Source organism: Hemicordylus capensis, chromosome 3, assembly GCF_027244095.1.
Source record: "Hemicordylus capensis ecotype Gifberg chromosome 3, rHemCap1.1.pri, whole genome shotgun sequence".
NCBI lineage: Eukaryota > Metazoa > Chordata > Lepidosauria > Squamata > Cordylidae > Hemicordylus > Hemicordylus capensis.
This window is the reverse complement of record NC_069659.1, coordinates 192,140,274-192,168,089: the sequence shown is the minus strand read 5'-3', so window position 1 is coordinate 192,168,089 and position 27,816 is coordinate 192,140,274. Positions and strand designations below refer to the sequence as shown.

Here is a 27,816-nt window from a genome sequence, read left to right as displayed (position 1 = left end):
CCTACCTCAGTAAAAGCCCAGGGATGAAACTCGGGCTACATGGTGCTCCACACAAGCAGCCCTACCCAGGTAGGGCTCTGGAAGCCCAAGCAGGGCTGCTCATGTAAAGTCTGTCCTCCATGACATATTCATTGGGAATTACTTGTTGGAGGATTCCTATGAACAAAAGTTGTTGTGCTATCAGAAGATCTCAGTGAGAGCAGAGCCAGGCTTTCAGGTCCAGTTTTGAAACTTCACCAATGAAAGCACAGTTTACAGTAAAATATTTGGGGATTAATGTAACAGCAACAAAGACTTATTCAAAAATAATTATTTACTGGTATGGAAGAAAATACTGGCTGATCTGAACAGATGGCTAACATTAAATCTTTCATGGCTAGGCAGAATTTCAGCAATTAAGATGAATGCCTTGCCTAGGATTAATTTTTTTATTTCAAATGCTACCAATAAGAATTGAAGAGAAGACTTTAAATGAAAGGCAAAGTCAGGTGAACTCTTGTATTTGGGTGAATAAAAAGTCCAGAGTGAAATTTAAGATTACGCAAGACACAAAATAACATGGAGAATTAGCCACCCCAAACTTGAAACTGTATTACCATGCCAGTTGTTTAACATGGATTGCAGAGTGGATGAAAGCCCCATATGGATGGATTACAAATATGGAAGGATCAAACATGACTAATGGTCTACACAGATATTTGTGCACAGAGGTAAAGAAAGTGGATGTAGAAATAAAAAATCATTCCATTAGGCACAGCCAATTAAAGGTATGAGGCAAGTATAAACAAAGGATAAGTCCAGCATTGTCACCTATAGCCTTGATATCAAATATGTATTTCCATGGAGAAGAACATGAAAAACAATTTGATCAATGGAGAGCATACAATTTGCAAAGTCTAATGGCAGGAAGATCAAAAATGAAATCCATTTAATGTTTAAATCAAGAGTGGGATGAACATCCTTCCTGGCTATTGTACTCACAGATTAACAGTATAATTCAAGAAGAAGTATGGAAGCAAGGTGGAAAGTTGAGAGACCTGACAGAATTTGAAACTCTAATAACAAAGAGCATTTGTAGGATCTTATATATAAACCAGTATTTTTAAGCCCGTTATAATAACGGGGTGCTAGCTTCCCCCCCCTTTAAGTGTTCTTCATATCTTTTGACCTTTTGTGTGTGTGTGTGTGTGTGTGTGTGTGTGTGTGTGTCCCTGTCTCTTTTTCTTTTCATTCTGTGTTCTGTTTTTTCTTTCTTTCTTTTTTTCTCTCTCTCTGTCTCTCTCTCTCTCTTTCTCTCTGTCTTTGTTTTCCTTCACCCTTTTCTAATTTTTTCCTTTTTTTCTCTCTCTCCCCTCTCCCTTTTCCCTTTTTTTGTTCCTTTTCTTGTTGCCCCGTTTTTGTTGTTGCTCTTCCCTCTCCCTTATTGCGTTCTTACATACTTATGAGGCTATTTTTTGTTTAATTAATATTCTTTATTTGGTTTTGGGTTTTTTTGGTTTCCCCCCCTCCACCCTCATAGTATTTCTTTACGGTAAGGAAATGCCGCCCGCGGTTGTTCTGGTGCCGCCGCCACCTCTGCCTTCCATATAACAGGCGCTAGTGCAGTTGTGAGCTCCGGGCCCCCGCCACCATTCCCCCTCCCGCCGCTGTCACTCGCCTCCATGCCGCGGCCGGTCTCCCCGGCCGGGCAAGGGCCCCAAAGGTTCTCCCCCACCGCCTCTTCCCCCCGCCCGGCTTCGGCGGCGCAGCCAGGCCTCAGCCATGGCTCCGCCGCCGCCGCCGCCTCGGTCATGCCATGTCCTCTGGGCGAGGCGGCGGCTCTGCCGCCGCCTCGGCCAGTTTCCCCCACCGCCTCTTCCCTGGCTTTGTGGGGCTTCCCTGGCTTCTTCGCGGCGGCCGCTTCTGGCCATCCAACATGGCCACCTGGTGCTGGCGGTCGTGTCTCCCTCGGCGCGTTCGGCCGAGGGAGGCACGGACACACGCCTGGGTGTCCACAGACGGACACAGGCATCTTATTATAGAGGATTACTACTGAAATACAACTCGGAATCAGAACAGGTGAAAGACTGTATGATAAAATGGATGCAGAATTTTAACAGAACAATAGAGATGCAACAGTGGGAATTTCAATGGAAGGTGAACAGAAAATTTACACTGAATAGTACCTTGAGGGGAAACTGCTATAAAATGTACCTGCGTTGGTATATTACCCCAGCAGAGATTTCAAAGATGAACAATAGTCTGGGGATTGTTGGAAATATAAAGAACAGAAAGGTACTTTTTAACATACGTGGTGGACATGTTAAAAAGTTCAAAATTTTGGAAAACAATACATTTGAAGATGCAGCAAATCTTACATATAGATTTTCCTTCCCCCCAGAGATTTTTATGACATCACTAAACCATATATTTCGGCAAGATACACTGAATTTTCTTTATATATAACGGCGGCAGGAATCCTCTATGCTTCTTGCAGGAAAACAAATCTGATTCCATCTCTAGATGATTGATATCTTAAACTTCAGGATTAAGCACTAATGTCTAAATATTACTGCATATATTACAAACAAATCTGAAGATTCTTTTTCTCAGACATGGGAACCATTTATTCAATATAATATATGACAGGGTTTGGTCCCTCACCCGAGATTTGGTTTCTTTTTGTAGAGAAATTTAATGCTGAATTTGCAGCCATTTATCTTTCGGATCGGAGAAGGGGAGAGGGAGATGATGTTGTAAAGAACTCAGGTGGAAGTAAACAGACTGTAATGAGAATCCTTGTAATTGTATTGTTTGATCACGTCTTGGTTTTTTTCTTTTGTTATTCCTATTTTTCTTATGTTTTTCTGTTTATATTATGGATAAAATAATAAAAATACTATTAAAAAGGAAAAAGAAAGCACAGTTTAATCTATAAAGGAAGTGTGCAGAACTCCTGGCACAGATTTTGGAAATCCCATCCCCAAGACTGAGGCCTACAGAGCTGCTTGACATTTCAACTGGTTTGTTTTGTCTTGAAGACATTGTTTCAGTAGCTTTAAGTAACTGAAGAGCAGAAACACTACTGCATTCTCCTCCGTCCCCAACACCTATGCTAAGCCATTTACTATTATTTACTATAATCTACTATGCCAAGGCATTTAGGTCATCATGGTGGTTGGGACTAAATAGGGATATGCATCAGATAGTTTATATATACTAACATATAACATGCACAAAACATGGGAAAGACTGTAGAAATATTTCCTTAGGTTTGAGTTCCGATTGACAAACTCACAGAGTTTCCACTGTGAGACCCAGTCAGATGTGAACCTACAGCATTCCATAACATCAAGTACCTTAGTTATAGCACATCATTGCTCCTTTCTGCTAGGCCATCACAATAGTGCCAGTTCAGTAGTCCAATTATAACCCATTTATAATTGTGGGTGTACTCTGGGGTTGCTGTACAGTGCCACCACTCCCTTTTTAATGTCTGGAGAAGGCTGGCATCTCTGCTGCATCTGTACTTCATAGTTTTATACTAGGAATTGTTGAAGAATGCCACCCAGAACTAGAGCTTATCCGGCAATGAAGGAGGGTATCCTTGAACAGGTTGCTCCTCCCACTTGCTCCAAGCAATAGCCAACAGGCTAATCAGCTTCAAGTCTTTCCCTTCCTACCATGGGTGGAGACTAATCATGCCCCCAATTCCAGTCCTCTCTTGCTCCTAGGACCAGGGCTGCAATGGTGCTCCATCACCTTCTCTGAGGGAGAGGGAGGGAGGAAGAGTAGGATTGTATGTTCATCCACTGGGTTGTGTGTCAGAAGAATCCTCTCCTTTTCAGTGAGAATTTGTTGGATTATCTGTTCCCATCTAGATGTGGAAGAAGAGTGCTTGTCTACCAGCTTGTCCATAACGGCTGAGAACATACACCTCCAGCTGCCAAAGAAAAGATGGTGGTCTAAGTGCCTACAGTCACTATCCCCAGAAGATGGTAAGTTTCATGACTCATAACATGGAAACCAAACCAGACTGCAACTGCTGCATGCCTCCAAAGGCTGCTATTGGCAATAGTGATACAAGCTCCAGAGGTTTCAGGGGATCATAGCACCACCAGAGCTCATTATCCTTGGGAACTGGTAGGATGGCAGATTAGAATATAAGAACAGTCCTGCTGGATCAGGCCCAAGACCTATCTAGTCCAGCATCCTGTGTCACACAGTGGCTCACCAGATCCCTCTGAGGAGCCCACAGACAAGAGGTGAGGGCATGCGCTCTCTCCTGCTTTTGCTCCCCTGCGACTGGTATTGAGAGGCATCGTGCCTCTGAGGCTGTAGGTGACATTCTTAAGGATTTCTTGATGACATTCTTAAGGATTTGCATGGCTCTGGAGTATGGAATGGGTCTTCAAATTCATCAGAATTACTTGGCTCAGAGCCTAAGACTCACTTGCAGGGGGACATATATCTCCTTCCTCCTATTAATCATATACTGGAGAGTCAGGACCATTCGCTTTGGTGTAGAACAGTGTGGAAAGGCTGTGTAACCCTCAGGAATAGATTCCTGAGAATTGAAAGGGCTTTTGGTTGGAGGGAGGGGAGAGAAAAGCAAAAATTATCACCACCCCCATCGCTAACACTCAGCTGCACCAACCTACTGTTGCACAGTAGTAATGTTGGAGATTAGGCTGAGTTTTGACGTTACCAAGAAATGGGTCCTTCCTAGCATGTTTAGCTCTCCCTCTTTGAAAGAGATATGTAATGTGTTTGTGTGACATCACAAAGGCCTAAGCAAAAGGTTCTACAGGTTGAGTTGAAAAGACAGTTACAGAGAATGTTGTCGTGAAGAATGAGCATCTGGCCAATCTAAGGTACATAACACACTCCCTGCATACTTCTTCACTCAGCCATGGCAACTAATCTCATTTTCCCTAATTAAACTCCTCGTTAATTGAATTGAAAAAGGGCATACCTTCTGTAGACCGTCTATGTGGACTGTGTTCTTTTCCCTAAAGCTATGGAGTTTCTAGATAAAGCCTGGAAAAGAAAGCTTACTGCATTAGCTGTAGAAATGGCTATATCCTAGGAATGAATGAAACATGGATGTAGTTTAAACTAAGATTACTCATGCGTTTAGCAAGTGAAAGAGCAAGTCGTCATTCTTTGCCCCTTTCTTTTTGCCTACATTCTCAAAATGTTTTGAGTTCTTTTTCATGATCCCATGAGCGGGCTCGAGGGCTGGTGGTGGGGAAAGCTGCAGCTTACCTTCCCTGCAGATGATCCAAAAGATCTGGATGCGGATCATGCGCCCAGAAGAGCCACTGTTGCCCCAGGCAGTTCGGGGACATCCCACAATGCACCACCGCACAAGTACACGGTGCATTGTGGGGATCCCCCTGGCGACAACCAGGAGACCCCTTCTGTGTCAGCACTGGCTGGGAACAGCCGGTGCTGACACACAAACAGTTAGCTCAGCTGAAGGGTGCACTTGGCTAACCAGCAGGCTCCCTAGGTGGGTTTGCCACCAAGGTGCCACTGGGAGGCATGCAGGTCTTGGCTGCCCTCGCTCGGACTTGGCTGCTCATGAGAACAGCATTGTTGGGTAGCTTAAGTAAATATATTGTCTGTCCTTACCTCACCCATCTGTCTTGATTGAAAATGTGCCTCACCAAACTTTATGTTCTAGAGTTGAAGAGCGGTATATAAATATCAGTACTAGTAGAAGTAGTAGTAGTAGTAGTAGTGAGACAGTTTATGTATCCTGACTACTTAGAACAATGTTTTATTTTCTTTCACAGCCCTTCTTATTGCTTGCTTAAGCAAAACCTGCCCTTAGTAAAGTACAAGAGAAAAGGGATTTCCATGGCAAGGCCCTAAACAGAGAATTCCCCCAGCCTTTCATAGAATCATAACATTTTAGAGAGTTTTAGAGATGGGAAGAACTTTGGATGTCTTCTAGTCCTAGCTCCTCCTCAGAGAAGGATACTCCATCCTGGAGCATCCTGGACAGATAGCTGCCAGCCTCTGAAAACCTCTTGCGAAGGAAAGCCCAGCACTGTATGAGACACTGTCAAGCAGCTTTTACGGGTAGAAAGCTCGTACCATTCGTATTTCCTTGGCATTTTTCTTCTTGTGCATAGATGTACATGGTGGATTTGGAATCCTAGGAGCCCAGCAGGACTTCACATTCCAAGGCCTGGAACATTCCAGCAAAATGTGTAGCAAGGTGAGGTGTGAGTGGAAATTCTTCTGGGGGCTTCTATAAGCTTCAAGTGTGCCTTTTCATTACAGATTTGGTAGAATGGAGTGGGCACACTCCTTACTCTTTGGATGAGTAGATAGTGGTGATGCATGCTGCCATTGCTCCCCTCACCCCCTTCCACAGCCCCCCTTACTTCAGAGATCTCTCCACCCTCACCTGAGCCATGCTCCCGCTCCTCCTCCTCCTCCTCCACCCCATTGCTTCCACCCCCCTCAGCCCTCTTGGTCACTCCTCCATCCCTTTACTCACCCAACTTGGTCGCAGCTGCAGCATTATTGGCACCTATTGGCCAAGCTGCAGCCCCTTATTCTCAGAGACCTCCCCACCCTCACCTGAGCCCCACTCCTACTCCTCCCCACAGGAACAGCAGGAGCAGTGGTTGACCGGGCCCTTCCTTGCTGCCACCACTGCCATGAATGCTCATTTTTCTCAGGCCACTGATAGGCCCAGGCCTGTCCTTTGCCTGTCCACCTGCCTCCCTCCACCAATGACCTCGGTAGCCATTGTAACCCAAGTTAGCAGTAGCCAAGTTAGGCAAGTTAACTTGGTAGCCAAGTTAGCAGTAACCCCTGCTAACTTGGAAAAGAGGCACCTTTTAACATGGTGATTCTCTTTATTTAGCAGGGGGGAGTAACTGGCCCCATCCACCCGCAGCACAGTACCTCCAGTGACTGTTGCTGGTGTCTATCTTGTGTTTCTTTTAGACTGTGAGCCCTTTGGGGACAGGGATCCATCTTATTTATTTGCTGTTTCTCTGTGTAAACCACCCTGAGCCATTTTTGGAAGGGCGGTATAGAAATTGAATTAATATAATATATATATATATATATAGCCCCCAAAAGCAGCAATGGTTGACTGGGGCCTTCCTTGCTGCTGCCACTGCCATGGCTGCTCATTCCCCTCAAGCCGCTGACAGGCTCAGGCCCGTCCCTCACCCTTCCTTCTTTCTCTCTTCCCCTCCCTTCTTTTTCTCTCTTTCTCTCTCCTCCACTCGCTCCTCCCCTCTGTCTTTCTTCCCCTCCCCCCTCTCTTTCTCCCCCCCTTCCTCATCTAATTCACACAACAACAGCCTCCTTATGCTGAAGGGGCTCTTTCCTCCCTCACAATGCCCCCCCCAAGACCCTTGCCCTCTATCTATCTATCTATCTATCTATCTATCTATCTATCTATCTATCTATGGATTTCTCTCCTCTATAAAGAACATCTTCCAACCAGTAACAGTTGTATTCCAACTGACCTTAACCATCACAGGCTCCTCCTCCCTATCTGCATATGGAATCCCCACTACCCAATCACCATGGTGCTTCTGCTCTCACAGGCTTCTCTTCCCTTTCTGCATATGGAATCCCCACTGCCCAGACAGGTGCTTCTGCTTGCGAACTCTCACGAGAACTTCCACACACGGGATTAACTACGGGTATGCCTTAGAGAAATAGATAGATAGATAGATAGATAGATAGATAGATAGATAGATAGGACATTTAAAATTATTTCATCGGGTGGAATTCACTGCCTGGAAAGAAGGAATCACTTCCCAGGTAGGGGAAGCAAATCTGTGGAAAGTTTCAATGGTACAGCCATGATGACAGCTCTCCCTCCCTCCCTCCCTCCCTCCCTCTATGAGATCTTTTTATTATGAGCCTACTAATAAGTAATAACATAAAAGGGCTCTTATCCTTCCTGCAGGAGAAAAAGTTATTAGCTCCCTAGAGCTCACCATCTTGCCCTACAAACACTTTTGCAGAAGTATGTCAAATAGTGCTTTCAATTGTCCTTTTAAAATTCTTCATTAAGTTTATTGTTTTTGTTCCTTTAGGATTCAAAGGGTAAAAGCAATTCCCCTCTCAAAGGCCATGGACCTGAGTATTCAGAAAACAGTTCAGCCAGGTATAATTTTACCACATCCAGATCCATTTCCACTCATAAAATATATGTGAATTACCTGCCTGATGCTTCTCTACAAGGCATATCCTTCCCTCAAATGCCGCCTATATTGTAAATGTCCAGCAAACCCACAATCCAGCCACAATCACATCCTACAGATACACCTGATGGATTTCTGTGTGATGTATCTCTGCCAGGCACAGTTCATCTTCCAAATGCTATGTACTATAGTAAATGTCCAGGCAGATATTTTTAAAATGTAGCGGTTTCACATGTCATTCTTCTAAGAGACTTTTCTTCCCACTACCCTCAGGCTACTGCCAATGCAAGGGCTTTTTTGGCCTTCAGTCTGAATGGAGAAAGGAGGAACAATTGCTTGGTTGGAACTCTTCCTGACTTTGTGCGCTGTGTTGAACTACATACTGATTCAGAACAAGAAGATGGAGAGTATTGTCTGGTTGCCTTAGAACATGTTGATTCCTTTCCTCCTTTAAAAGGAGGAAACAAAAATGTCTGGAGGAAACAAAAACATCTGTTTTAAGGGTGGAGATGAGCATGTTTGTGAATTACTGTATGCTTCTCCATTATTTGCCTTAGCTCTGAATGGACAAGCTGCAACATTGTTCAGTCTTTTCTTCTTCTTGTCCTTGCATTTTTAGCAGACTACATCTTGCTTTGTTCCTGAACATAATCAAAATATATGTTATTACTGCATCAAATGTCATTGTTTTCCACACATCAGCTGGCAAAATAATGACAATGCAGTTAATATATCATGCTTCAGATTTGAGGAAAAAGTTCTTCCTACATGCATGAGAGGAATCAAGGACTTGATCTGCTCTCTGCAATTCCTCCAGCAGTACTAATCACTTTTGGCTGAAGTTGTAAGGAACTGGTGTCAGCCTGGACAACATTCCAGGACTGAAAATTTATTTAAGGACTACAGCTGGATAAATGGCATTTTGAGGAAGTACTATGCTTTGTAGAGAAGCATCAAGCAGAAAATAATAAGGGACATCACTAGGAAATGATTGGAGAAGTTGTGACTGTTGAAATTCTGTCTGAATGCATCCCTTTCCAGCCTAATGTCCATGTGAAATACCAAGGCTGTGTGGCTGTGTGGAGCCTCGTTTGTAAAGCTGGCATAGTATACAAGACTATACAAAATCTATACAGCTTCTACGGTGCAGAAATTAAAACAGGCACCTTAACTTGTAATTTTCATGCTTTTTAGAGCACAAGTGAAAATGCAAAGCCATTTTAACTTGACTTAAATGAAAGGATTTTGGATGCCTGATTTTTCAGGCTTTTTAAAAAGGAAAATCTCTCTGGACACTGTGGAAAGTATAACATGGAACTTACTCATGCTAAGTGGAATCTCTGTATCCATAGGCAGTATACTAGGGGTGTGCATTTTGGAATTTTCGGGTTTGTATCCGAATCGAAACATCCCCGTTTTGTTTTGTACCCAAATTTTCTGAATCCAAATCAGCCCTGTTTTGTTTTGTAGCCAAATTTTCTGAATACGAATCGATTTAGATTTTTAAAAAGGGTCCCAGGACAAAAAAGAGTGGGTGGTGGTGATAGTGTCCAATGGGTGGAAGCTACCACCCAAATTTCAAAGGAATTAGGCAAATGGCTGATTTTTTGTGTGTGTGTGTGAATTTTTTTTTAAGTTTACACATCTTTAAGAATTTTCCCATAGGGAATAATGGGGATTCCAGCAAATGTATTGCTTCAAATCAAGGGGAAAGGGATGACCCAGAGCAGAGTGTGATGGGTGGTAGTGTCCAATGGGGGCAAGGAAACTTCCAGAATTATTTCAAAGGAATTGGGCAAAGGGCTGATCTTTTGTGATTTGTTGAAGTTTCCATGTCTTTAAGATTTCTCACATGGGGAATAATGGAGGTTTCAGCAGCTCCATAATTCCACTTGGGGGGCACTGGGGTTGCCCAGAGCGAGGGGTTGTGTAGTGCACATAGGGTGCCAACCACCCCCACACCCACAAGCCTGTGGGGTACTGGGTTTTGTTGTTTCTCAGGTGTTCATTGTAGATTCTCTGGTAGCATATGAGATTTTCAGTGAAAAACAAGAATCCACTCTCATATGCTACCAGAGAATCTACACTCAGAACACCACAGAAACAGCAGAACCCAGAACCCCATGGGTTAGCAACCCTGGCCAATGTGGGGTTAGTAAAGAGTGGGAAGAGGCAAAAGAGCCAATGGGGAACAAGGAGGGAATTGTCAGCAGGTTAGCCCATGATTTAGGTCACTGATCAGAAGGCTGGAAGGGTGGGAAATTCAGAGATGTCAAACACAAAATGGAGACTGACTCAGAGATCACCACAAAATTGAGGTCCGAAACAACAAAACATTTTGTAGCCGAAACAGGGACGTTTTGTTTTGTATACAAAACTTTTGGATCTGGAAAATTGGTGTTTTGTTTTGTCTACAAAACAGGTGTTTTGTTTTGTCTACAAAACACCCAAAACAGGCTGTTTTGGGTACAAAACATTTTGTATCTGAAACATTTCCACATCCCTACAGTATACCTCTGATCTGGAACCTTCATGTTGAAATGCAAAATTCTGCCTGTTATAGAGGGAAGCATATATCTGATGTAGAAATTATATGAAATAAAGTGGTTTGCCACCACCTTGTATGCCACGCAAGGTTGGAATAGAGCTATAATCATCCCAATTTATAAAAAAGGGTCCCCTACTACCCTGCAAGTTATAGATCTATTCTGGTGGCGCAGTGGTAAAACTGCCGCCCTGTAACCAGAAGGTTACAAGTTCGATCCTGACCAGGGGCTCAAGGCTGACTCAGCCTTCCATCCTTCCGAGGTCGGTAAAATGAGTACCCAGAATGTTGGGGGCAATATGCTAAATCATTGTAAACCGCTTAGAGAGCTTCGGCTATAGAGCGGTATATAAATGTAAGTGCTATTGCTATTGCTATTGCTATTGCTATTCATTTATTGTCTAATATAGGGAAGCTGTACGCTAGGTTCTCACATACTAAATTAACATCATTCTTGGAAACTAGTTCGAAAATTACAGAAGTACAAGCTGCTTCTCGGAAAGGCTGCTCTACTATGGACCATTCTTTGGTCCTGTCTCCTATTGCAGAAAAGTATCCCAGCTCTCCAGGTGGAAAATTATTTGCTGCATTTATGGACATGAGGGCAGCTTTTGATTCTCTTCCTAGACTTCAGCTTTGGCAAACATTTGATGAGCTATTTATTGTCTGATAAGTGTTTAGCTTTTCTTATAAAACTTTGTACAAAAAATGGAAGTTGCAAATAAGATGTGGTAGTGAGGACTTTCTCACAAATGATATTTCTATGGACAAGGGAGTATGACAAGGTTGCATAATGGCCCCAACATTATTCAATATTTATCTTAATGATTTGGAGTCATCTTTGAATTGTGTTGAGGGCCATTTTCCTTCTCTTGGTCATAGGAAAGTATGCTTGTTACTTTATGCTGAAAATGCAGTTCTACTTTCTCATTCAAGATTGGACCTTAAACGCCTTTTAACAGCTTTTGTCGCATTTTCCAGGCATAATTCTCTTGTAATGAATGGGGATAAATCTAAGATCCTGGTTTTTGAGAGGAAATTTAAATGCCATCAATGGCTGGTCACCTGATTGAGCAGGTCAGATGTTTTAGGTATCTTAGTTTGCTGTTTCATCATTCCTTATCTTGGGCAATCCATCGTTGCTCTGCTGTACAGAAGTCAGATGCCATTTTTTGTGCTTCTGCATTTTTTCTGTTCTAATAGAAAAAATATATAGCAGATGCTATGTTCCAGCCGCCGTTAAAACATTTGATGCTAAGTTGTCCTCACAAATTTTATATGGTGTCCCTGTATGGATAAATGCAGCATCTTACGGGCTTTGTAATATTCAGGCCCATTTTTAAAGAGCTTTGTTAACATTACCAAGTTGTGTATCAGATGCAGTGGTCCTATTAGAGACAGGGCAATGTCCATTGGAAACCAAAGCATGGTTGGCAGCAATTAAACTTTTGTTTAGCATTTATTTGTTTTGAAACACTTCGGGGTTACTTTGCCATCTTGTTGAGGATTCTTTTATTAGCTCTTGGTTTAAAGCTGTTTCCTGGAAAATCAGTCAAATTAGTCTATCTCCTCACCATTTGTTTTTGATGGGATGCACTTCAGCCTTCTCTTTAATTAAGCAAAGCCTTTGGGGTATAACTTCTCAAGAGTTGTTTGGTAAAGTTAGTCTGTCCTGCTCTTTAGTCCATTTGGGTATTAACCGCCAGAATAATTGGTGTATGGCTTCATACTTAATTAATCTTAATAATAGTTCTCATCAGATCACTTCTGCAAAGGCCCGTTTAAATGCTTTTCCTTTGCAGGTGTTAGGGAGATTCCAGGGTCTACCACTCACACAAAGATTCTGTCCATGTAATAATCTAGAAATAGAGACTATGAAGCATGTACTTTTGGTCTGTAAGTTTCATGCTGATTTAAGACAAAATATTATTTGCCCATTATTAATCTTATCTGATTCCAGGTCTGAGGTAACCCTTGCTGTAGCTAGATTTTTAGCAGCTGTGATTAAACGTAGGAGGAAATTAATATTTCTAAATGATTGTTTTGTTGATATTTAATGGTACATCAAATTGTTTCTTTTGTTGTTTGTTGTTTTTTATGCTATATTTTGGGTTTTTTGACCATAATAAACTGACTGACTGACTGACTGACACTTTGCTGCCATCTCACATTCCCTCGTGAGGGGACTGCCCTGTTACTGCGCTGGATGCTTTCCCAATTCCATTCGCCAACCTGCCCCTGCTGCCTTGCAAAGCCCTCCTGCCTCATGTTTCCCCCTATGTCCCTCTACCCCACATCAAGTTCCTTTACAAGGCCCCTTGCCACCGCCTCACATTCGCTCACAAGTTGATATACCATCTCACCACTGCACTGGTGATGGTACTTGGAGGAACTGCACTTCCCTCATGTCCCCACATGCCTTTCTTTCACATGACTTCTCTGTGCACCTTCCCAGCCAGCCTCACAGGCTCAGATTCCCACAGAAGAGTTCCCCCCAGCACTGGAAATTGGCATGAAAATGGCCACGGTGAGAGTGGCTGCCTCCATGTGGGACTGGGAGAAGTGCTGCAAATACATGGAGATAGGAGTGTCTGCTGCACAGCCATCATAGCCAACAGTGGAAAAAACAATTACAACAACCTGTCACTGGAGAAGTTAATGACAAATTGAACTAGTCAATCATAATTCGTCTTAAATATTAACTTGAGTTATATTAAAATTATTAAATTCCACGTTTTAACTTAACTTTTAACTAGTTCCAAGAAATTAACTAGTGAAAGAATAAGCTGATTCACGAGAAGTGTGTAAAAAATGGCAAATTGCCTACTAGGGTCATTTTTCATTTTCAGATGCAATTAATGGGGGGTGGGGGTGTCCCATAAGCCCACAGAGGCACACTGACTGACTTAGACTGCTTTACCTGAAATCACCCCTATACTTATCAGAATTTTCAGAATTATAAAAAGTTTATAATGCCATCTTAGATCCTTCTCTCCATCTGAAGTACTTTGTGAAAGTCATTGCATAGGTATAACAGAATAACAAAGATTCTTATAGCCATCGGGAACCTCTGTTGTTACAATTTTTAAGTAGAGATGGAGAAGCAAATCAGAGAGGCATCAGAGACTAGGGGTGTGCACAAATCAATTTTTTTATTTCAATTTGTACCCAGATCAAAACACCCTTGATTTGTGGGTCTGCATTACCCCTCCAAATCACCCCATATTCTATTTGTACCCAAATTTTCTGAATTAGAATCTAAATCAATTTGGATTTTTAAAAGGGTCCTGGGAGTAGGGTGGGTGGTGTTTCCCAATGAGTGGAAGCTACCACTCAAATTTCAAAGAAATTGGGCAAAGGGGTGATTTTTAAAGAATTTTTGAAGTTGGCATGTCTTTAAGCTTTTTCCCATAGGGAATAATGGGGATTTCATTAGCCTTAGTTATAACTCCCAGGGGGGATGGTGCCAGGGTGGCCCAGTGTGGGTTGCAGTGGGTGGTAGTGCCCAATGGGTGCAAGGAAGCTACCACTCAGGTTTCAAAGGAATTGGGCAAAGGGGTGATTTTTAAAGAATTTTTGAAGTTGGCATGTCTTTGTGGCAGATTTGGGGCAGAAAGGGGGTTTGGGGGGCAGAAGAGTGGGTCAGGTGGTAGAGCCCCAATGGGTGCCTGCGACCATCCAGATTTCAAATAAATTGATGAAAGGGATTATTTTTAAAGAATTTCTGAAGTTTGCGCATCTTTAAGGTTCCTCCCCATAGGGAAATGAGACTCTGCTACCAGAGAATCTACCCACAGAACATCTCAGAAACAACAAAATCCAGTGCCCCATGGGCTTGTGGGTTTGGGGGTGGTTGGCATCATATGTTCACTACACCACCACTCGCTCTGAGCCACCCTAGTGCCCCCCCAAGTGGAGTTATGGGGCTGCTGAAATCCTGATTATTCCCTATGGGGAAAAGCTTAAAGACGTGTATACTTCAAAAATTCTTTAAAAATCACCCCTTTGCCCATTTTTTTTAAAATTTGGGTGGTGGCTTCCAACCATTGGACACTACCACCCAACCCACTTTGGCCACAAAATGGAGGTCCAAATCTCTGAATTTTTTGAAGTCATGCTTTACCTTCTCCGTTCTACCTTCTGCAGGCCACATTTGCTCTTTGCAAAGCAGCGATCCCCTCTTTTGCAATTCAAGGTGCAGAGCAGTGATGCCGCTGCTGCTGCAGTGGCTACTGTTGGGTTTTTGTTCTTCTGTGCTGGGTACCCCTTATTTTAAATACAATCAGAAGGTTGGGAAGGGTTTGGCGGGGGAGAATGCGCCCTTCCCACATACATTCCACCTTGTGGGCTGCCTAGGACCTGCTAGGGGTGGTACACATGCTTCCACTTGCATCTCCGTCTTCACGCGCCACAGCAAAAACTCTCTGTTTGAGAGAGAGAGGGAGAGCAGTGGAAGAGAGAGAGAGAAAGAGAGAGAGAAGGTCAGAAGAGCGAGCAGAAGAGCAAAGAAAGCATGCAAGCACCCACCATTCTGGTCCATGGTGTGGTGAGTGAGTGGACCAGCCAGTGAGTGAGCGGGGGGGGGGGTCCTCCACTACTTTTTGCTTGGGCCAGGACAGAGCGAGAATGGATTTTTAGTGCTTTTCAACTAATTTCCCTTTGTTTTGAGTGGATGTTGATGCGTTTCTCCTTGTTTCTCCTTGTTTCTGAACTGTTTTTGTGACTGCGGTTCCCCTAACCTCCTGTTTCCCATTGCTTTCAATTGCTTGCCAACCGCAAAGTTGCCAATCATGAGGTTTCCCTGGAACGGAACCCTTGTGATTGGGAAGGGATGACTATATTTTGATGCCAAAATGCCTGTTAATATGGAAGCCATTCCTTAAATATAGTCAGGTGAAGCTTCCATATTCCCTGACAGTTTGGCTCTGATGTAGAACCTGTATGTTCAATGAATACAGTAGACTAGTGAGCAGACCAGAATGTTGGTTTCTTGGTGCTGGGTTGGAATGGTTTCTAGGATTTCCTATCTTCACTTCTTTGGAGCTTCCTAGCATGGGGTTCTTTGTCCCAATCCTATACAAGTTTACACAGAAGTAAGCCCCAGAAAAATGAAGAAATAAATGGATTTTCCCCACCTCTGTCCACCACACCCACACTCTCTCTCACACACACACATTTTCAGAGGGGCCTGGAGGAGGGAAAAGATACCCCACATTCAACACAAATGAACACATGCATGCAACACACAAGCATGAAGCCATGCCGATCCAAGCTAAAGTTTGCCCATGGACTGCAAGTAAACAGCCTCAGAATATTAGTTCTCCAGTCTTAATTTACTTGTTAGTGTTATCATACCATTGTTAAAACATATTGTGGAATCTCAAGTTGCTAGAAGGTAGGAGGCAGGAAGGTAAAAACTGTTGATATTTGATGATCTGCATCCATGTTCAAAGCCATCTTTTTAATAGTGATCAACAAAAAACTATGTATTACACATGGACCAATAACAAATGGTGTCTGCTTGTTAAATAGATTGAAATTAAATACATTCAAAGTTTTTAGTTCACATTTCTGATATTTTACAGTATGTAAATTCTGTTTTACATACATGTAAAACATGATGTTATACATGTAAATTTCATAATGCCTCGTGTAGATTTTTAAGGTTGAGGCAGTAGCCAGGAGTGCTTTCTGTCAGCTTCGGCTGATTCACCAGCTATTTCAATTTCTGGAGATAAATGACCTTAAAATAGTGGTGCATATGCTGTTAACATCCAGGCTTGACTACTGCAATGTGCTCTATGTTGGGCTGCCTTTGTACATAGTTTGGAAACTGCAGTTCATCTGGAATGCTGCAGCCAGGTTGGTCTCCAGGGTTGCCTGAAGAGCTCCTATTACACCAATTTTAAAAGAACTACACTGGCTGTGGATATGTTTTTGGGTGAAATACAAAGTGCTGATCATTACTTATAAAGCCCTAAATGGCTTTATAAGTATCTGAGATGCTTAAGAGAATGCCTTCTTCTTCATCAACCCCAGAGCCTGTTAAGACTATCTGGGGAGATCTGGTTGCGATTGCTACCTGTTTGGTTAGTGGCGACTCAAAACTGGGCCTTTTCTAGAGTTGCCCTGGGACTCTGGAACGCTTCTCCTAATGAAATTAGAGTTTCCCCCTCTCTGAGTGTTTTTAAGAAAGACCTGAAAACATACCTGTTTAGGCAGGCTTTTAGTTTATAGTTTTAAAGCTTTGGTTTTTAGAGTATTTATTGTATCTTAAATTGTTTTAACCGTGTTAATGTTTTAATGGTTTTTATATTGTGAAACATCCAGGGACCTTTATAAACAAACAAACAAACAGTTTAAAGACAAATGCAATTTCTTTTCTTTATTCAAATCAGATTTTTTAGTTTAACACGTTAAGTTCTTGAGTTTGCTGCTTTTTCCATCAGATACATGGTAGTATATTGCAATGATGATTGTAAGACACTGCCGTAATGCATAATATAATACAAATGTTCTAGTAATTATAATTCATAGTAATTGAATTAATTATAATTTTTAATTATAATTGAATTAATTATAATTTTTCTCCTTCAAATCAACACTATATGTTCCTTTGGGGAAATGAGGGACTGATCATTAGTGAACACTAATGATCCCCCTCCTTTAGGAATGTGAGAACTGACTCGAGGTCAAGCTGGTTCACCATTGAACCAGGCCAGCTCAAGGGCTTGCCCTTGAGCCAGAACAGGCCCAGTTCGGCTTGACCTTGAGCCAAACCCCCCTGGGTCGATTTGGAGTTCTAAACATTTTTTAAAAATATTATTTTAAAAGCTTACTGATGGGTCTGGCAGCCTCCAGGGGCTGCTGCCATGGCCATGAGTCATTCCTGGAGGTTTCCTCTTCTTCCCCCTCCCCACAGCCTCCCCACTGTCTTCTGTGGTCCTGTTTGGCCTATTTGGGGGGCATTTTGGCCCTCTCCATGGCCACGGTGGCCATTTTGGAGTTTGCCGTACATGCACCCTAGCCATTTGCATGGCCAGGTCATTACTCAGGCCATGCAAATGTCCAGGGCGCATGAGCAGCAGCCTCCAAAATGGCCACCAAGATGATGCAGAGGGCTGAAACAGCCCCAAACCAGGCCAAACCAGGCCATAGAAGACCAGGGGGAGGTCGGTGGTGGGAGGGAGAGCCTCCAGAAATCCAGCCACAGCAGCACCCCCTGGAGGCCACTGGACATGCCGGTAAGTGTTCTCTTGTTCAGAGGTACAAACCCAAACATGCCCGGTTAGTCCGGCCCAGTTTCATGCACACCCCTACCCAGCTTTTCAAAAGCTATAGAAATTTAATGGTTTAAAATTTAAACTGGTTTTGTGCATACCCCTATTCTCCTTTTAAAAAGCTATGGAAATTTAATGGTTTGAAAAACCCTGCTAGTTTAAGACCAGTCATGGCTATTTCATTTGGTTCCAGCTCCACAAAGCTGCAATATAGGAACCCAAGGCTGATGCCTTAACAGATGTGCCACATCATTAATGATATGCAATGTCACAAATTCTGCTCCCTTACAACTTGCTCTCCATGCAAGCACACCTTTCCTAAGTCTTTGAGGCCCAAATCAAGATGGGTAGGATGGAGTGTCTGGCACCAGTAAAAGTGCTCCACGTTCTGGTCCTGTACTCCTTTATGAAGCATGTGAGTCCTACTGTATAGCTGGAGAAAGTCTCCTATGACTTGAGCAATGCTTACATCATTAGCTTACAGGACAGGTTCAACAGTTGGGAGAGGGTTTCTTCTAGCACTCTTCATCATCCTTGTTCTGACTCAACAAAATGGAGTTTTTATGGAGCATTCCAGTAAAGCGGAATGACAGCACCATCCTAAATTTGTCCCAAGCTCAGGGGAAAATATTTTTGACTGCTTCCCTACCACTGGCTTGCCTCTCTTCTGCCTGAGAAAAAAGTCTGTAGAACACACTAAAGTTGGTGGCTGCCATGACATGCATGTGTGGGTCAGCATAAGATGGACAGTGGGTCTGCAAGAAGGCTCCAGTGGCCCAGCAATTGATGGTGCATTGCACAATCAAGTGGGTGCAGATGGTGGGTGCAAGTTTTGCTTTTCTCCATAAGCCCTTTCCACTTGAGGAATATGTTCCTGAGGACTGTGCAACCCCCAGTAACATATTCTTTCAAGTGGAAAAGGCTTTTGGAGAGAAGGAAGAGACCAAAAATCATTTCCCCTCCATTCCCACTCAGTTTTGCAGTGCAGTGTCACTTCAGGGATGCTGCTGGCTTCATGAAGACCCATGGCCCTTCTTATATAGATCTACAAGTTTGCATCACGTTGGCTGCTGGCATCTTTTATACTCTATGGTACCATAGACGATAGAAGGTGCTACAGTTACTATGGTCCTTTCCAATTTTGTTTTTAAAGTTTCACTTGTAGTGAGGAGCACCAGAGGGGTAGGAAAAAAAGGAAGATGCTGTGCTGGTGAGTGAAGTGTGTGTGTTGTGGGGTGTGTGTGTTTGTGTGTGTGTGTGTGTGTCATACAGTGCCTTAGATAGGGAGGCTTGTCCTGGTGCTCTAGGGCAGGGTTTCTCAACGTGTGGGTCCCCAGATGTTATTGGACTTCAACTCCCATAATCCCCAGCCCCAGCGGCCTTTGGTTGGGAATTATGGGAGCTGAAGTCCAATTACATCTGGGGACCCACACGTTGAGAATCCCTGCTCTAGGGAGCTGACCTCATCACCTAAGCTAGGAACTCCCCTGCTAAATAATGCAAGAGTTCATTTCTTATGTTGGTTCTATGCCTGCAACATAATGGGACTTCCTCTAGCAATACAGGTGGACCTCAATATGCGCAGGGATACGGTTCCTAGCTGCAGCTGTGGATATGGAAACCGTGAATATTGAGGCATTGGAGCTATGGGATCATGGGGGTTAGGTTCCTGGTCGACCAAAAATAGGTTGATTGGGGGGGGGGATGCGAGGGGAGCTCCTTACCCTGCTTTGCTGCTCCACCCAAGTCATGCTGTTTCTTGGAATGCCCACAAATAGCTGGTCCCCCCCCTTTATTTACTTAAATGGAGCCATTTTGTGGCTCCAGCAAACAACATGGCAGCCGGAAATGATCTCCGTGGTCATTTGCTGCCACCCCCAACCCACAGATACGCAAGGGCAACATGTTTTTTTCCTCCCCCCCACCCCCGCATATGCTGAGGTCAGTTGTCTTTTTCCCAACCGCAGATATGCAGATCTGCAGATACGGAATCCACAGCTAACGAGTTTCTCCTGTACTGTAAGGCTCAGATGCTTCATAAGGCAGTAAAGACCAGAACAATGTGGAGCATCTTAGCTGGTTCCAATCACTCCAGCCCTACATCCAGGATTGATTTGATTTAACTCATGATTTAAATCACTTCTCAGAAGGACTCAATTTTAATTATTTAAATCACAATTTAAATTACTACTCTGGAAGATACTATTATTTCATCATCATTTTCTATAAAAGTACATTCTTGTCTAATATAGCCTTAATATATATTTAGAGATAGATGTAGGTTTCATTTTTAGTAGGTACACACTGTAATAGGTACACACTTTTCATAATGTTGTTTCATTCAGGCAAATAGGTGCACGCTTCTCATAATGATGTTTCATTCAGTGCATTTCATTGCACTGTTTGCCTTTCACATGCATGCCTTTCTTACCCATAGATATAGGAACTTCATTAAAATATTCCCAAATGGGGTCTCTTTTACAGCCTGCTGCCATGATAGATGTTTCCCTTCAACAATGGAAGATACACTCAGAAAATGTTTCCTCAGGACTGCATGAATATGTTCTGTTCACTTTTGGTTTCACTTTCTATTCCTCTGCCTTCCCACCCTGTGTATTTATATCCAGACTCCTCCTTGCTAAGATCTACTCCATCCCTCTATTCCTTCACTGACTTTCTTTGTCTTTGCACTTTTGAGGGTGGGTAGCAAGGGCTTGACTCGTGTGTGTGTGTGTGTGCACGTGCTGCATGCATACCATCTGCAGAATAGGACTGATCAGGTCTGTTATCTCTCATCCCAATATACTGTTGTGTTAACATGTTAATAAAATATAATTAGAAGTTATGATTAATATTCATGATAATAACTGTGACTTGGGTTCTTTATGTTTTTTTAAAAAGAATTTAAATAAAAAATTGATTTAAATTTTAAAAATCCAATTTAAATAATTTTATTTATTTATTTTTAAAAAACATTGATTTTTATCAACACTGCCGCCATAGTGATTTGGGTCTCAAAGACCAAGGAAAAGCGTGGCTCATGGAGGGCAAGTTGTAAGTGAGGACAATTAGTGATGCTGTATAATATCATGAGTGATCACATGGAAACTTTGTTAAGGCATGAGCCATAGGTTCCCATTGTCAACATGAGATTGCTCTAAGTCTGACAAAACTCTGATCAACTGACAAAATAAATTTTAAGAACTATGTTTTCCAATTGCAGACATGCTGTTAATATGAATTTTCAGGTTTTAAAGTTTATCTTAAATGTTTGGGAGACGTCAAACTTGATCCAGCTCTCTGTAGTTCCCACAGCTTATGATAACCACTTTTGATAGCAAGCTGGATAATTTAACAAGGCTGAAAGTGTCTCTGTAATCCAATGCCATTTTTTCCCCCAGCTGCATAGCTGGGTGCTGTGAGAATGCTAAGTATGTCTGGCATAGTCTCACATCAGTTCATTCATGGAATGCTGTGGATAATGTCACAATGCATCAGAGAGAAACCCGTCTGGTATAGAAAGTCATTGTGGATTAACTGTAGAGCTATTGAATTTGTAACAGTACATTTATTACAGTAGGTGACTATCGATCAGGGCTTGACCTCCGCTGGCCCTCAGTCTAAACACCCACTACCTCCCATTTAAGGTTTTTAGCTTTTTTGACGGGTTCTACTCCCAGTCACTGAAACCTCTGTCTCTCAAAAATAACAAAAACTTAGTAGTGTGATAAATCAATAGGGCAAGTAGGTGTGAGGTGTTTAGAAGACAAAACAACAGACAAAGACAATGGCAAAATAGTGGAAAAACAATAATAAGTTTACTAGAATAAAAGCAGTACAGAAACAAATGGGGGAATTCTGTTAGGCAAGAATACATTTTAAAACTATGTCTTTTTGCTTAATCCATTCATTGATCCAGGCCAGCTTTTGAATGGTGCTTTAGTTACTTTTATTCCAGTCCGGGAGTATAGGTGGGGCTAAAACAGCCAGCAGCAAGAGCACTGAAGGCATTCTTACCTCAGACAATCAGAACCTTCTGTCTCTGCCTGGAGACAATGAATCATATATATATATATATATATATATATATATATATATATATATATATATATATATATTCCTTCCAAAACCCGGAAGCAAGACAACTTTTTACCTAAGATTTAGCTCTACAAAGTCTTTACTGCTTACATTGCACAGAAGATAAGATGATCACTTTCATTTGCAATGTCCATGCTTTTTAGAGCATGAGTGAAAATTGTAAGCTCCTTAACTGTCATCTAGGGATGTGCGAAACGTTTCGGATACAAAACGTTTTGTACCCAAAACAGCCTGTTTCGGGTGTTTTGTAGACAAAACAAAACACCCATTTTCCAGATCCAAAAGTTTTGTATACAAAACAAAACGTCCCTGTTTCAGCTACAAAACGTTTTGTTGTTTCAGACCTCCATTTTGTGGTGATCTCTGAGTCAGTCTCCATTTTGTGTTTGACATCTCTTTGAATTTCCCACCCTTCCAGCCTTCTGATCAGTGACCTAAATCATGGGCTAACCTGCTGACAATTCCCTCCTTGTTCCCCATTGGCTCTTTTGCTTCTTCCCACTCTTTACTGACCCCACATTGGCCAGGGTTGCTAACCCATGGGGTGCTGGGTTCTGCTGTTTCTGTGGTGTTCTGAGTGTAGATTTTCTGGTAGCATATGAGAGTGGATTCTTGTTTTTCACTGAAAATCTCATATGCTACAAGAGAATCTACAATGAACACTGAGAAACAACAAAACCCAGTACCCCACAGGCTTGTGGGGGTGGGGGTGGTTGGCACCCTATGTGCACTACACAACCCCTCGCTCTGGGCAACCCCAGTGCCCCCCAAGTGGAATTATGGAGCTGCTGAAACCTCCATTATTCCCCATGAGAGAAATCTTAAAGACATGTAAACTTCAACAAATCACAAAAGATCAGCCCTTTGCCCAATTCCTTTGAAATAATTCTGGAAGTTTCCTTGCCCCCATTGGGCACTACCACCCACCACACTCTGCTCTGGGTCATCCCTTTCCCCTTGATTTGAAGCGATACATTTGCTGTAATCCCCATTATTCCCTATGGGAAAATTCTTAAAGATGAGTAAACTTTTAAAAAAATTCACACAAAAAATCAGTCCTTTGCCTAATTCCTTTGAAATTTGGGTGGTAGCTTCCACCCATTGGACACTATCACCACCACCCACTCTTTTTTGCCCTGGGACCCTTTTTAAAAATCCAAATCGATTTGGATTCAGAAAATTTGGCTACAAAACAAAACAGGGCTGATTCGGATTCAGAAAATTTGGGTACAAAACAAAACAGGGCTGATTTGGATTCAGAAAATTTGGCTACAAAACAAAACAGGGCTGATTCGGATTCAGAAAATTTGGGTACAAAACAAAACAGGGATGTTTTGATTCGGATACAAATCGAAACAAGAAAATTCAAAAATGCACACCCCTACTGTCATCTTAAACTGAAGTTTTTTAAAATATTTGAATAAATACTAAAAATTACTGGGGTTTAAATTCAGGTTTCCCAGGACTAAGCCTTAGCATTTTCCTCTAGATAGTGGCTCACATATGCCACCATGCAATGCCCATGCTGCTGTGCGTGTGTAAACACCATCAATGGAGTTGTGCACCAGAGCAGCTCTGCTTCAACCTAAAGTTGAACAAACACAGTTGTGCAATGGGATGCCCATTATTTCCAGTGGCATCCCCCTGCACAACTCTTTGCACAACTTTACATCATAGCAAAGCGAGCTTGGTATGCAATTCCATCAACTCTGTTTACAGATGCGCAGCAGTGTGGGTGGTGCCCCAATCGCCTGCACTACCACTGCATTACCAACAATACACAATTTACAAATCATGTTTTAGTTATATATTTATTTAATGTCAGCATGCTGACTATCACTCTATAAAATGGCAAAGGAAACACCTTATGGCAGGATTTAAAACACCTGAAACTGGGACCTGTGGGATGCCACAGAGGGAATCAACATTTATTTGTTTTGTTTTGCTTTATTATTTAATGTATATACATACACCAAGGAAGTGTATTTCAGGAGGTGTTGTTGTTTTTAAACAAAAGGCCAAAGCTGGTCATAGGATGCTCTCTGATCCTAATCAGTGCCTTCCAGATCAGGTTTTCTCACTGAACTGAGTAACAAAGGGCTCCCTTGCTCCATGGCCTGTGAGAAACTGCCCTCTAATTGATTTGAATTCAAATCAAATTTGAATCTATTCAAATTCAAAACCATTTAATAGACTCTGGGCAAATTTCCAGTGAATTTTCACTCTATTCAATGGTTTCTCATTCAAATTGATTCAAATTCAAATAGATTTGAGATAATTTTGTGCACATCCCTACCCTCCAGGAATTGGTTCTGACATGTGGCATCCTGCTAATTCAAGTGGGAGTTAGGGAAAGGGATGCTGCTTACAACAGGATGTTCTCTATTTTTGTGCTCTCATCAGCAAGAAGAAGAGAAAATACATACATTTGCTTGGCATAATTTCATTCTAGTACTGTTGAGAGTGAGTGTGAAATTAGACTGGCAGTGCCTTCCTTACAGTGGTTACTGTGATTCCCAATATAGAGTGTTATGTGAATAATGTTGTTGTTCTAAAGCCAGCAGAAGTACAAGCTGAAAACAGAGAGGCGGGGAACAGAGTCAGATGGCTGTGTAAGTGAAGACGAGAGCATATCCCAGAGGCTGTCTGTCCTGCCCAGAGGTACCTATGAAAATATTTTCCTCAGCTAGTACAAATCTCTCTGACCTTTTGTATCATTGAAGATATACACTCTGATGAAGAATATTAACCATGTATTTGGAACACTTGTTTCTTGACAGTTTAGTTTTGATTTTTGGCTATTCTCATTTACTCATAGGCTTTTGCACTGCAAGAGAAGACAAAACAACCAAGAAAAGCTCCACTAGGGTTTTCAGTTGTTGAGCATGAGCAACACAGAGACACACACACAACACACAGGCTTCCTAAGAGAAAATTGGTACAATTCTATGGGCTGGTTCTCACAATTGACAGCTGGGTAGAAGAAGCATCCAGCCAGGCTCCAAGTCCTGTGTGCTCTCCTGAGAAATGGCTGTGTGTCGGCAAAAATCAATGAAGGAGGAGGGGAAAGTGATCAAGTGCTAGCTGTGATCTGGGTAGGGTGGCAGCAGTCTATCCACATTGTGTACCCAGCACAGCATCGAGAGGAGAGGAAAAGCATGTCCCATGCCATCCTACCCAGTTCATGACCAGCACACATTCACTCCCCCTTCCCCCTACTTTGATTTTTGCTGACATGCGACTGTTTCTTGGGAGTGCGCTTGTAGCCTGACTAGCTTTTAGACGGGCAGCTCTTCTTACCAAGCTCTTGGTGATGGGAACAAGCCTTGTGTCTCTCAATGCCTTAAACCTTTGATGGTTCCTGATATTTGAAATCAACAGGAGAACAGCCAAAAAACAATTTGTAGAAGGGGAAAGAATGCAATCTCTATGCCTATTTACTGATAAGGTGCAGAAGATGGCAACCAAAATGATCAGGGGCCTGGAGCACCTTCCTTATGAGGCTTGGCTATAGCATCTGAGAGCTCTTTACCTTGGAAAAGAGGCAACTAAGGGAAGGCGTGATCGGGGTGTTTAAAATTATACATGGAGAGGAGAGGATGGACAGAGAGAAATTTATCTCCCTCTCTCACAACACTAGAACCAGGGGTCACCCCATGAAACTGAAAGTCGGGAAATTTCAGATTCACAAGAGGAAGTACTTTTTCACACAGCGCATAATTAATCTATGGAATTGCTTGCCATAAGATGTGGTGATGGCCACCAGCTTGGGTGGATATAAAAGGGGCTTAGACAGATTCATGGTGGACAGATCTATCAATGGCTACTAGTCTGGTGGATGTGGGCCATCTCCAGCCTCAGAGGTACAATGCCTTTCAATACCAGTTGCAGGGGAGTAAGAGCAGGAGAGAGGACATGCACATACCTCTTGCCTGTGAGCTCCCCAGAAGCATCTGGTGGGCCAATGTGTGAAACAGGATGCTGGACTAGATGGGCCTTGTGCCTGATCCAGCAGGGATGTTCTTATGTTCTTATGTTATGTTCTTAAGTTCAATGGGCTTACCCCCCAAGGGCACAGAACTTTGGGCTGAGGGCATAGAACTCCATATATATGATTCAAATATGAATCACTTATTGTAGCTGCAGCTCTGCACTGAAGAAACTGGGAATCACACGTCAGTTTCCCAGCGAGGCACCACTAATTCAGAATCTTTCAAGTCCTTGTGACTTCTAAAAGCCACTATACAAGTGTTCATGGCTAGAGCACTTTTTTCTACCTTTCCTTACCTCATGCTGAAACTAAGAATAATCTTTAAAAGTTTATCCCATGGGATAATGACTAAGTCAGGACTGAACCTCATGTCTTTCTGGCCCTATCTGCTGGATCTCCCCAACTGAAAATGAATGAGTATTTATTTTTGATCAATAGGTATGTCACTCATCAGTGAAGAGGAGCTGATACAATTGGCACAGATCAAGCCATCACAAACAAGAAGTGACCTACAGTATGATATCAAAATTTTAATTGAGAAGCTTCAAAGGCAGATTGAACAGCAAGAGATACTAAAGGAGTTTGTGGTGAGTTTTTGACTCATGCATGTTTTCATTCTCCTGAGCTTTGCAGTAATTGCAGCAGTTCACACAAACATTTCCCTCCATTATGGAATAATTGTGGCTTCAGTATTCCTAGCCAGTAAATCAGGGGCAAATTAAAAAAATGGTTTGGGATAATGAAGAGAGGCAAAGAATATTATTAGGGAAGCAAGGATTTTGCTATATACATTCAGGGGCACACTCAGAGGCACACCTAAGGTAATTTTGGTGCCTTGAACTAGAGGCCTTTTGTGCCCTGCCCCACCCACCCTGGCCGGCTCTACATGATAAGCATTATTCCCCTACACACAGGCAGGCAGGTGTGTGGTTGCCAACATTCAGTTGCCTGAATAAAGGACACAAGTCGGGGGGCAGGGACATCTCAGGGGTGGGCCATCATTTCTGCACACACTCTCTGTCCCCGCTTGCAACCTCAAACAAGAGGAACAAACTGCTTCACCTCCCATAGAGATTTTCTAATTGGCCAATCTTAAAAAATTCCCCAATGTACACTCTTTTCCGTGTCACCATATGAATGTGCTCTGGGACCAGGAGTGTCCCCATCAGTCTTATTTATATGAACACTTTTTCCCCCTCTCATGGTTTCCCTGGAAAGATGAAGGGCAGCTCATTAAATTCTTGCCCACCGCATTTTTATCACCTTACATCTCTCTCAGTACAATGGGACACCCTTTCCCCTTCTTGCTTTCCTCCGCCTTGCCACCACTGCGCTTGCACTTTGCAAAAAGCTGCGGCAAAAATACTCCACTCTGTTGCTATGTGCTGTTTCCTCCCATGTTGTAAAAGCAGGAAAAGTTTAGGGTTGCAAAGTTAAAGGAGAGAAGTCCTGGACAGAGTTGAGTGGTAGGAGATGGCTAAGATGGGGAGGGGGGAAAGAGGGGCTTTATTACCCCCCTACCTTCTACCACCACCCACAGCACAGGAACAAGATTGAGCTCACAGGCAAGAACACATGGAAATGGGCCATCAGTGGGGAAATGGGGGCAGGGGCAGGGAGAGAAAAAGAAGGGGTGTGAAGGAGGAGCTTTGACTCATAGTTCCCAACAATGCCAATATCATCACACACATCCAATAATGCCAAAGTAAGCCCAAGTGAAACTTCAGGAAAGGA

The 27,816-nt window shown here is 42.7% G+C and overlaps 1 protein-coding gene across 2 annotated transcripts in view; it reads left to right on the top strand.

Annotated features, from left to right (window-relative positions):
* The first annotated feature begins 4,782 nt into the window (after positions 1–4,782).
* The window catches only part of PTPN20 (protein tyrosine phosphatase non-receptor type 20), a 52,148-nt gene continuing 29,114 nt past the window's right edge, over positions 4,783–27,816 (top strand). For both annotated transcript variants that reach the window (XM_053304501.1, XM_053304502.1), the window contains exons 1-5: positions 4,783–4,853; positions 6,123–6,208; positions 8,061–8,131; positions 24,649–24,752; positions 26,521–26,669. In XM_053304501.1, the coding sequence (XP_053160476.1) occupies positions 6,197–6,208; positions 8,061–8,131; positions 24,649–24,752; positions 26,521–26,669 (336 nt within the window). In that variant the 5' untranslated portion in view covers positions 4,783–4,853; positions 6,123–6,196. The remainder of the gene's footprint in view (positions 4,854–6,122; positions 6,209–8,060; positions 8,132–24,648; positions 24,753–26,520; positions 26,670–27,816) is intronic.